Below are 12,257 nucleotides of genomic sequence, written 5' to 3'. Positions count from 1 at the left end.
TCGGGAAACCAGCCCCATGCATCCCTTCTTCCTGGGCTTTGCGGGCTAGGAAGGCCCTACTTCCAAAGACAGATCCAGAGGTGGTCTCTGGGGACAGCTTCGTGCCTTTGCGTGCCTGGCACCTTCTCCAGCTTGTCCTGGGTGGCCTCTCACACGCAGCCTGGGTTGCGTCCATGCTTCTCCCGCTAGGCCTAGAGGAGGAGACCGCTGTGGGGGTGGGGAGTCCCCATGATGCCGCGGGAGAGGTTTTTTTCCTGTTGAAGAAAAACACAGTGCTCAGAGTCATGAGGCACCGGGCATGTCAGCACGCTTAATTAAGCCTTGGTGCTATAGCGGTTTCTTGTTTTCTTTGTATGACCGTAAGACCACAGCTGGAGTAGAGTAGGTGGTCAGCATTTGTTGCTGGATGGGCTGACTTTGCCATGGTACCATCTCTCCCTCATGATAAGGATGTCCTCTCTCTCTCTCTCTCTCTCTCTCTCTCTCTCTCTCTCTCACACACACACACACACACACACACACACACATACACACACATTTTAAAAGATGTCCATAGGTTGTGAACTTGGTTTAGATTTAATGTTTATAAAGATGAATTAATTGTGCAAAGAGGTTTCATTATGCTATTTACATACCTGCATTTAACATACTTAGATCAAATTCATCCCTGGCTACACTACTCTTTCTTAAACTTCCTCTCCTATTTTAGAAGTTTTTAGTAGGTTTTATTATCCAATTTTTAGACATATATAATATTCTTTCATTATATTCATCCTCCATCACTATCTTCCCCCCCCCCCAGCTCCAACTATGGCCCCCACCAGTGTCTCTTTTACATGAGGGTTCTCTTTTTAACTAAGTTTAAACCTGAGATTAGCTTTATTGTGACGTTCACTTATGTTTTTAGAATTCCTATCAGAGTTTTCTGTCATAAGTTAAAAAAAAACAACTATTTTGATTGAGCATAAGATTGTTATTTTAGCCAGGTGCCAGGTGGCTCATGCTTGTAGTCCTAGCTACTCAGGATGCTGCGATCTGAGGATTGTGGTTCAAAGCCAGCCTGGGCAGGAAAGTCCCCACAAGACTCTTATCTCCAATGAACCACTCAAAAAACCAGAAGTGAACCTGTGGCTCAAAGTGAAAGAGTGCTAGTCTTGAGCAAAAGAGCTAAGGGACAGTGCCCAGGCCCCAAGTTCAAGCCCCATGACCAGAAAAAAAAAGTTATTTCTATTATGAAATTGTTCAGGCAGAAAAATAGGGAGTGCAACAGGATACACATATGAACCTACTAGGCGGATTTACTTGTTTTTATTCTTTTCCAATTTCCTCAGATTTCTTTTTAAATAAAATGTCTACATTATTTAGTGATAAAGAAAATGAAAAAAATAATAAGTTTACTCTGGGGAGCCAATATATAGAGGGTAGTTACTTCCTATTTTATTTATGATATAATGGTCCTTGTCTTTTTGGCAGTCCAATTATTTCCAGCTTTTCCTGATAGAACCAAGCGATCAGCCTTTCCAGCACCCCGTTTGTAACTAATGTCCTTTCTTAACAGACAGTCCTGGTTCCCTCCACCCCCTCCGGGTTACAATGCCACCCCGAGTGCAGGAGCCAGCAGAAGGTAAGGGGAAAGTGTCACATTTAATTGCTATGCCACTAAATGGAAGAACATGTTAGGTCTTGACAACATATAATTGTTGAGCTTTGGAATAAATTGGAAGCAATTTTGTGAACTCTTCACTCTGAAGGAGACAGTGCACTGTGGGAGTGAGGTCAAGACTGAGCCTCTGTCCTTGCAAGGAAATCAAACAACCAGAGCCAAGTCACTCATTTGCAGTGTTTGCTTGACAGTACCACACAGGGAATGACTCCAACAATGGGAGTTTCTGGTCTCCCAGTTCTGGAGGCTGGAAGTGCAAGGTCAAGTTGTGTCCAGTATTGTCATGTCTGTGAGGCAGATTCTGTTCTATGCCCTTCCTGGCGGTGAGTGGATGGATATCTGGCACTCTGTGCCATTCTGTTCTCTGAACAAGCCCTTTCCCCATGCCAGTTTTCATCGCCATGTCATCTTCTGTCAGTGTGCATGTTTGAATCCAATTTTCTTTTTTAAGACCACCAGTCATATTGACTTTTGCTCCATTCTATCCCTGACAATGGCAGGGGGAGTCAGGTGCCCGTGGGGACTCCGGTGTCCTTTATAGAGGGACCCTGGGGCCCTCTGCTTCCAGGCTGCACTGAGTCTCAATGGCTGCAGGGGGCGTGTGTGGGACACAGTCCTTCTAAGCGACATGGAGTATTATTTAGTATTGTTGGGGGCAGGTATTTTAACTAAAATATTGTATTGTTGGGGGCAGGTATTTTAACTAAAATGTTGCTAAATATATAAATATACAGATCAAATTCTAGAACATGTGGGACAGTTACAATGTGGATTTGTTTTCTTTTCAAATGTTTTACTCTTAAACTTGTTCCCATAATATGAACTCCCAGTTTTGGGTCATATTTCCAGTTTCTGACTATTACTTAGGCATTTGTCTATGAGCAATACCTTTCTTGGAGCGACACAAGAGGAAAATGTGTCCTAAGGTTTCTATAGGTTACATTTTTTTTTCATGAACATTATAGGTCCATCCAATTTACGTGTGTGTGTGTGTGTGTGTGTGTGTGTGTGTGTGTGTGTGTGGTATTGGGATTTGATTTGAACTCAAAGTCCAAGTTCCTTTTCTTTCTCTCTTTTATCTTTTCTTTCCCTTCCTTCCTTCCTTCCTTCCTTCCTTCCTTCCTTCCTTCCTTCCTTCCTTCCTTTCTCTCCCCCCCCCTCTCTCTCTCTCTCTCTCTCTCTCTCTCTCTCGAGCATTTATCCCCCTCAAGCTTATTGCTGTACCACTTGAGCCCCAGCTCCACTTCTGGCTTTTAGGTGGTTAATTGGAGATAGTCTTATGGATTTTCCTGCCCAGGCTGGCCTCGGACCATGATCTCAGCCTCCTGAGTGATTAGGATTGCAGGTATGAGCCACCAGCACCCAGTTCAACTTCATTTTGATAGACAATCACAAGTGTTTATCTTGGAAATATTTACTTCCTTTTAAAATAACTTATCTTTATCTTTCACTCATTGGTCTGATATTAATACAAGCAATCATTTTAATAAGCCACTGGGTATGTAACTGTGTAAAAAGTATGCTAAGATTATTCATGAGCCAGCATCTCATACTTCTACTGCCTTTGAGCCTGTGGATAGCTGTTTGCCCAGAATGAGAGACTGGCTCTGTGCCCTTACAATTTGTGCATTGCAGGATGTGATTTTACATGGAAGATGAAATGAGTTACAATGCTCCTATTTTTTTTTTATTCCTGGCTCACATCCACAGCTAAGGAAAAGAGAAGATTGTTGGGCTTCATGATCAATTAGATCTCTATTCTCTTTTGAGTCACAGATTATTAATATAATAACTAAACTGAAAGACTTCTTTTTGAGCATTAGAGATACTGTCTTGCCAAGCTTTCAAGGGAAGGAGAAAATAATAGCAATACAGCAATGCCTTTGATTGTAAAGCACTTTTTCCTTGGATGAGCTCAAAGCACCGTGCCTGCTTCCCACCTTCATGCCAGTACAATCCCAAGGCTGATAAATAGCCTTTTTAAAAATTAAATCCTGAAAAATAGAAGCAATTATTAAGTGATGAAAGGGAATAAAGGCTTCAAAAAGAGATCCTCGCCTCCAGAGGAGTCCCATGAAAATGAAAATAGGTCAAAAAGAAATAAAAATGAGACTATGATTCTTACCACTAGATAATAGCCCAAGCTTATTTCTTTTATCTGTCATGAGAACCTGATCTCCTGCCTCCCTGCCTTCCCTCCTATTTATCCAAAGGAATTTCCCCTTAATCCCAGCATTCTGACCCTTTTCTGCTTGTTTTACAAGTATGTTTTCCCCACCTTATCTTTCTCTGAAACTTCATTTTCTTCTCTTTCATTTTTCATCAGCATTCATTAACAGTACCAGAGGGCTTCATTGTGACAATTCCTTAGATACACAGTGTTTTTTGAACATGTTCACCCCTCAATTATATTCTCTTAATCATTGTCTCTGAAATGTCATTTTCACCCATTTATTTTCTTTTTAGAACACTTGGAAAAATACCCAGACTTCTTTTTTCACTTCAGGAGTGAGTTTTCTTCCTGGCATTTTCTCTCCATGGTCCTTTTAAACCAAAGATCATTCCTTGCCTTGTTGGCTAATATATTTTGGAAGAAATTAAATGTGTTTAGAATGGTACAATTGACAGTTATTTTATGTTACTTTATATCTGAAAAAGTGCATAAAATGAACACAAATAATGACATTTTAAAAAAGAAATTAAACGTGTTGTTGGGACAACATGTAAACTTCACCTAAAGAATTTCAAGCAAACTTGCTATCAGCAGAACTCATGATATAATCTATCTATCTATTGACATATATGCTTGTGACTATATAAGTCTGTCTTTATGTATGTACCTATTTCTATATTTACATCAATAAGTATCCACTTAACAGAAGGCTTGAACTCTGGGGCTGGGCTCTGTCCCTGAGCTCTTCAGCTCAAGGCTAGTGCCCCACCACTTGAGCCACAGTGCCATTTCTAGTTTTCTGGTGGTTATTTGTAGTAAGAGTCTCATGGACTTGCCTGCCTGGGCTGGCTTTGAACCGTGATCCTCAGATCTCAACCTCCTGAGTAGTTAGGATTACAGGCATGAGCTACTGGCACCAGGTGATTTCTAAGGTTGCAAGTTTGGGTTATTGTGCTTTTGGTCCTTGGGCTATAAATGTTCTCTGCGAACAGAAATGGCCAACATAACCTCTCAAATTGTCCACATATGCCAATAAGATTGTATCTTTCTCTTTCCTTTCTTCTCTTTCTTTCTTTTATAATGTCTTCCTTTTTCTTTCTTTCTTTTATGCCAGTGCTGGGACTTGAATTCAGGTATTTCTCATAGTTCCTTGGCATTTTCACTAAAGGCTGGCCCTGTACCACTTGAACCCTGCTCTTATGGCTTTTTGGTGGTTAGAGATAAGAGTCTCTCAGTTTTGTCTCCTTGGTTCTCAGATCTCAGCCTCCCGAGTAGCTAGGATTACAGGTGTGAGTCAGCCATTCCTGGATTGATTTTTCTTTCATTTAAAGCCAGTGTTCCTTTTGTCTCTTTTCTACTCCTTCATCTTCTACCAACTACTGATGACCCTAAAGTCTCAAAGTTCCTCTTGCCCTCTCCTGCTGTTCTTCGCTCCTCTGCAGCAGTGTCTACACCAATCAGCAGCTATGTGTGTGCTCTCTACTCTCATTTATATACACTGCAGAACTCTGAGCCTACCTAACACTTTCAGAAGCACAGTAAGCTCAACACATTCATAGTGAACTCCAGAAGTCTTTATCCTAACCTGGTCTTTTATCTCGGGAAACACCTCTGCCCTCTAGCCACTTGATACTTTGAAGACCTGAACCTATTTTTGCTCACATTTTTCTCCTTAACCTCAAATTCTGTCAGTTGATCTCCGGAATGCTTCTTGAATCCATATGCTTCTTTCCAGTTCCATCATTTTCATCATCGCTTCCCTGGGTTACCAAGATAAATGCTGCCTAAATGCTGTCTTTCCCTACCCTGGTGCTCATACCTTACCTTCTCTAGTTGATGAAGTGATCTATACAAAAGAATAATTGGAACATGTAAATGTGCATAGCTAACACTGAGACTGATTTTTTTCAAATTTTTATTATCAAACTGATGTACAGAGAGGTTACAGTTTCATACGTTAGGCATTAGATACATTTCTTGTACTGTTTGTTACCTTGTCCCTCATACCCCCCCGAGACTGATTTTTTCATCATCTTACAATAAAGATCCAAGTCCTTAGCGTTGACTATTGGCACTTACATCCAGCCCTCATAAATTCCTCTTGCTCTTTGGTTCAGCTACTTACTGTGTTTTGTGTTTTATTTATTTATTTTTTTGCCAGCCTTGGGGCTTGAACTCAGGGCCTGCACAATGTCTCTGGCTTCTTTTTATGCTCAAGGCTAGTAGTACTCTACCACTTGAGCCACAGCTCCACTTCTGGCTTTTTCTATATATGTGGTGTTGAGCAATCGAACCCAGGGCTTCATGTATATGAGGCAAGCACTCTACTACTAGGCCATATTCCCAGACCACTGCTTACTCTGTTTTAAATGCAGTATTCTTGCACAGTCTATAGACCATGAATGCACAAATTCTCCATCTATGTGCAATGTTATCTTTTCTTCTATCCAGGAAACTTAAGTTCCTGTGACTATATTTGTTTTTAATTTGATTTCTCTTTAGAATTTCATTTCTAATAGATCTCTGTTCTCTCAGTCCGACACTAGCCTATACTTTCTTTGATTTGCATAAGTGCTACCTGTGTAAGGATTTTTTTTTTTAGCACCAATACTGGGGCTTGAACTCAGGGCCTGGGCTTTGTCCCTTAGCCTTTTCACTTAAAGCTTGAGCTCTACCACTTAAGGTACAACTCAAGGCTTTTTAAATAGGAGATAAGAGTCTCATGGATTTTCTTTCTGGGGCTCTCTTCCAATTGTAATCCTCAGATCTCAGCTTCCTAAATAGAACTACAGGAATGAGCCATCAGCACCCAGATATGTTTAAGGTTTTGATTAAGATTTAGAATGGTGGCAAAATATTGGACATGCCTAGACCACACTGCCAAAAATGGAATCTGAGACATCTCTGTAAGTTCTTTGGTCATTTCATTTGGTATTTCTCTACAGAAATATTGCTTTTTTGCTTAGAAGCCTCTTATTTCTGCCATCTTCTTTCATCTCCTCTTCCTCTCAAATTCTTGATAAATATAAATGCCAGGTTTTGTTCTTTCTTTGCTATGCCCTGCACAACAATCAAATATGATACATACTTATAATCAAACAAGAAGATACATTCACTCTTTGTGAGGCAGCCCAGACCAGTTTTCTTCCCCTGCTTCCCTGTCATTTCACTTCAACATTTGTTCTTATCCATACATAGAGCCTCAATCTGTGATTGACCTCCCTGTCTTCCTTAACTCCTCTTTATGCATTCATTATTGTAATGAGATTAGGGTGCTGAACACAGAAAAGATATCACCACTAGGTGGCAGTAGCTTGCCATGAGCATAATTTGGTTGGTGCTTTGACCAGTCAGTCACGTGCTAAGGGAGTCCACTCAGCATGAGGTTTCTCAAATACAACTGCAAGGAGCTGGGGACCTGCCGTCTAGATAGATAGGTAGGAGGATAAGGGCACTCTGGGAGGGCGAAGAATTAAAGGGAGCTCTCATGTGTAAGTTCATGTCACTCTTTAGCATGAAGTTGCTGCCCATGGAGAAGGTATTAAAGAATGAGTGGGGAACCTTCATGTATGTCAGTTGTCAGAGGAGGAGCTAGAAAACTGGACTACTGTTGTTACCTGGTGAATATAAAGTGAAATGAGAAGCAGGTAGGGTGGAGGTAGAGTGGGTGGATGGATCCTACCATCTAATACACTTAACTATCCCTTAAAGCCTGGCATGAACCCTACTTCCTCTACATAACTCCTGCAGCTCTTGAAGTGTGTGTGTGTGTGTGTGTGTGTGTGTGTGTGTGTGTGTGTGTGTGTGTGAGAGAGAGAGAGAGAGAGAGAGAGAGGAGACAGAGACAGAGAGAGATTCAGAGAGAGACAGAGAGAGAGACAGAGAGACATGCCTGAGTCTTGAACTCAAGGCCTGGGGCACTGTCCCTGAGCTTTCGTGCTCAGTTAGTGCTCTGCCACTTGTTTCACAGCTTAACTTCTGGCTTTTTGGTGGTTAATTGGAGATGGAGTCTCAGGGACTTTCCTGCCTGGACTGGCTTCCAACTGAGTTCTTCAGATAGTAGCCTCCTGAGTAGGTAGGATAATAGGCACAAGTGATGGGCCCAGCTCCATGAGGTTCTTTTTGTTCTATAGAACCAGAAACATTATTGTCTATGACTCTCATGTGACAACTGATAGTGCATCACCTTGAAACATCACTTATCCTTTATTCTTCAGTTAAATGTCATTATTTTTTCAACTTTTTAAATAACTTTAAGTGTTTGTACACAGGGGTTTTAATTCAACATGTCAGTGTATGAATACAATGCATCTTGATCAGTGTTACCCTTCTCATCATTCTTCCCATCTCTTCCAACCCCACCCGATCCCTTCAATTGGCATCAAGTTATAGGCCTTTGCAGGATTACATAAACATACAGCATGTTGTTGATATGTACATATCAATTCATTGATTTTAATATTCTAAGTATCCACAAAATAATGAATTTCTTTCAAGTTTTTATTCTATTTGTGTCTTTGTAGTTGGGCCTTATTTCTGTGGGCTGAAATACCTGTCTCTTTCCCTCTCTCCTTTCTACATACCCTCAGCCAAAAATATGTTGATCTCTGTCTACAGACTAAGAAAATACCTGTCTGGGTGCCTCCATGTAAATATGTATAAGACCCAATCCCTGCTTCAAGAGACTCAAAGTCTATTTTGAGTCAAGATTACTAAACATGGTAACTGGGCCTGCTGACAGTGTGGGTCTTAGAGGAATCATGACTGCAAAGGTGGGAACAGCCACAATGTATGGGTGTGTGTGTGTGCACGTGTGTAAAAAGGCAACTGAGGCTCAAAAGTCAGTGCTCAAGAAACACCTCAAAGGATGAGTTAGTGTGAGCCAGCCACAGGGCTAGAACACAACAAAGGTTGTAACACTGGAGAGCATTGGTGAGCATTAGTGTATGATTATAGGCGTGCACGAATGTATGTGTGAATGCATCTGTGTGTGTGTGTGTGTGTGTGTGTGTGTGTGTGTGTGTGTGTGTGTAGCAATGAGCTCTTTTTCTAAGGAGATTCTCTGCATTCATTACCAAGGAAGCCAATATTTCCCAAACTGATGTCTGTGGATACATGTCTGTTAGCATAAGACATTATGGGTAGCTATCCATTCTTTGTGGTAAGACTAAACAGCTTTTCAGAGTCTCCTGTTTCTATTTTGATAGTTAGTGCTGTGTTCTGCAATTTGCACTCTGACCACCTAGAGGCTGTGACACATATGTGAAAGTTTATATGTTGTTGATGTGGAAGATTACGGGAAGGTCAGAGCCAGCGATGGTTTCCCCTTCCCACTGGAAAAAGCGTCAGAAAGCCTGACACACAGCAATAAATCTGCCGTCAGTAGCGCATGCACTTATATTTCAAACTCTTAAACTCTTCCCCATTGTCTCCGAGCCCTTTCAGAGTAATAACATTTGCCAGACTCAAGCTAGTGATGAAGTGGACAATAGTGCCATTTAGGAGACATAAAATCTGGGAATTTCAGTCTAGAAAGTTGGTATTAAGCTGCTTTCTGTCTTCTGAACTCATTGGTAAAGCTTGGTAAATTCTAATGCTTCTAGCTCTGTATTTCGATGATTAGAAGTTTCTGTGATTAAAGGTCACTGTAGGCCCACTTGAGAAATTCACTCATTTAAGCAAACTGTTTAACAGACAGTGTAGCTGCCCATGAATGCCACCCAGAATATTGATTTAGGAAGGACAGTATAACCACTACTCATAAATCCTATTTGGTTTTTTTTTTAATCATTGTCAAGTACAGAGAAGAAAAGAAATAATATTGGATAAAATCTGATATTTCTTGCCTGTCACCATTATTTCTCATACTTACTTTTTAAAACCTCTTCTTTTTAAAAATATTCTTATTATCTTTAAGTAGTTGTACAAAGCAGTTGCTATTTGACAAAGCAGTTTATGAATATAGTGCATCTTGATAAGCCTCTTCTTTGTTAGTGGTTTTCACTTGCAGTTAGCTGACTGGTGCAGTTAGAGGAGAAAAAGAAATCCTGATTGAGAAGGGAAGTTGCTATGGCAACCTTGCACTATAGTTATATTTTTCTGTCTGTAACTATAAATGGTAAAATGTAACCTTTCTAATTATGCTTCAACATTTTTTAACTCTATTGGTACTGAATCCTCTATAAAATTTGATTCCTTGCTATACAAAAACAATAGATTTCAATTTTATCTCAATCCAAAAATATCTTTACATTAACTAGAGTTTTTTTTTAAATAAAAATTAAGGTGGTCTGGCACTCAATAAAATGTTAAAGTGACCCATTCTAAACATGCAAAAACGATTAAAATATTATCCTGAGATAAGGATTAGCTTTTTAAAAATGTTGTTTGATAGGTAGCCGTCACGGGGATGCAAATAAAAACTACAATGAGATTCCATCTCCCCTCAGTTGGTCAGAATGGTCATCATGAAGAAAGCAAGCAACAAATTGAGTTGGGGATTTAGGGAGTGTGGGGAAAATTCTTATTCATGACTGGTGAAAATGTGAGTTAGTCCAGCTACTGTGGGAATCAGTATGAATGTTCCTCAAAAAAATCAAATTTAGATCATGTGATCCTGCCAAACCATTCCTGGAAATTCACTTGAAGGAATCTATCTGCATACCCATGTTTACTGTAACAGTATTCACGATAGCCAGGTCAGGAAATCACCTCAATGCCAATGAACAGACGAATGAGAAAGAAAATGTTGCAACATACCCAATTTTCTGAGCCTTAGTGAAAAAAAATTAAATCATACCCCCAAGTTATATGTAAGCACGAAACCAAAGAATGTGGTTCTCACGTACCTGGTTCTAGCTCAGATTAAAATTTTATGTGTGGGAAACAAAAGCAAGATACAATAAAATGTGAAAAAGAAACATGTAAATAAATATGAGGAGGTAGAACCTAAATGTGTGCTACAGTAACAGAAATGCTCACAAAGTCAGATGGAACCCAAGTCTCAGAGCCAAAACATGTTGTATAGAAATACCAGAACAGAATGAAATGATCTTCCCAGTAGCTTGAGGAGTGACATCAACAGGCTTCCTTACTACAGCCATCGCTTTCAGCTCTGGCCTTTGTCATACAATCTGCAAGTTCATTTTAGTCCTCAGAACTCTTCCTTGCATTATAGCTACCAGTGTGGTGACTCCTATCCTGTGTGGGACTTGCAGGGGGGAGGGATTGCTGGGGGTCAAGCTTCAGCTTGGAATCTCAAAGAGCATTCAATGGGGATCATTCCAATAAATGTCCCTTGTTTCCTCCTCTTTATGAAACAGCTTCCTGCCCGGCTCTTGCATTTTAATCACCCAGCTCAGCTCATGTGGTGCTCCCTGGCAAGGCATGAATGACTTTTCTCACCCCCTCCTGCCAGCTCTATCAACACACACACACACACACACACACACACACACACACACACACACACACACACACTGTCATCTGTGACTAGCCTTGCAGAAATGCAATGAAAACTCTCCAGCTGAGTGAAGTCCTATTGATTCACACAACTCCTGGTCCAGCAAGGTAGAAACATTTAAGCATTTCTCATCTACATAGCCTTCCCAGCTCTTCTTGCCACTCAGTCATGACCTGACACCACCCCCCCTTTTCTTTCCTGAGCACTCCTCAAAAAAACAAACACTTCATAGTGCCTTCTGCTTCCAAAGCCACCATCAACCCGGGGAGCAAGCAGGGAGACACTGTGCCCTGCTTCTCCCATTGCCTGCCACCCATAACCTCAGCACCTCCTTCCTCACCATACCACCTGCCCGAGTGCATGGCATCACCAGCTACAGCCAGGACCTTTCTCACCACTCAGAGCAGCGCTATAGAGATGCTGGATGTAACCTTCACCTAGGCATCCCTACTCCCAACCTTCCATCCTGCCTCCTATCCACTGTTAGCAAAACCTCCTTATGCACCCCACTGAGTGCACCGTTCTTTGGGTGCTTCCAGTAAGGAAGAACCCCTCTCAGTGAGGGGTGCTTTTTCCTCAATCACACATATCACAAGGCCTTGTTTGGGGCTTGAAGGGGTCTTGTTAGTTCCCATTGCCATTTCCTGTCAATTTAAACTCCTTCCTCCCTAAATTTTCCGCAGCCCTTTGAAGCCAGGCCGGCAGGAGCTTCTCCTCCTCACACTGGCACCCTCTGAGGGTCTGTGAGTCATTCAACCTCATTTTTGGAGACTGGCAGCAGGCTTTCTGTCTTTCACAAGCACCTCTTGCCCTTGTTATTGTATGGGTAATATGAGTATCTGGATGGAAAGCCCTTTCCTACTCTGGCCTCTCACTTTCTTGACTTCCTCTCCAATACCTTCCTTCAACATCCAATATCCAACCCTTTACCCTACCGCAAGACACCATTCCAGGAATTC

At 41.2% G+C, this 12,257-nt stretch overlaps 1 protein-coding gene across 2 annotated transcripts in view; it reads left to right on the top strand.

Moving 5' to 3' along the window:
* The window catches only part of Scel (sciellin), an 87,353-nt gene that overhangs the window by 28,796 nt on the left and 46,300 nt on the right, over nucleotides 1–12,257 (top strand). For both annotated transcript variants that reach the window (XM_048341208.1, XM_048341207.1), the window contains exon 8: nucleotides 1,559–1,624. In XM_048341208.1, coding sequence (XP_048197165.1) covers nucleotides 1,559–1,624 — 66 coding nt within the window. The remainder of the gene's footprint in view (nucleotides 1–1,558; nucleotides 1,625–12,257) is intronic.

Source organism: Perognathus longimembris, chromosome 3 (genome assembly GCF_023159225.1).
Source record: "Perognathus longimembris pacificus isolate PPM17 chromosome 3, ASM2315922v1, whole genome shotgun sequence".
In the NCBI taxonomy this organism is placed as follows: domain Eukaryota; kingdom Metazoa; phylum Chordata; class Mammalia; order Rodentia; family Heteromyidae; genus Perognathus; species Perognathus longimembris.
The sequence above is the reverse complement of the archived record's forward strand: the minus strand, read 5'-3'. Positions and strand labels throughout refer to the sequence as shown.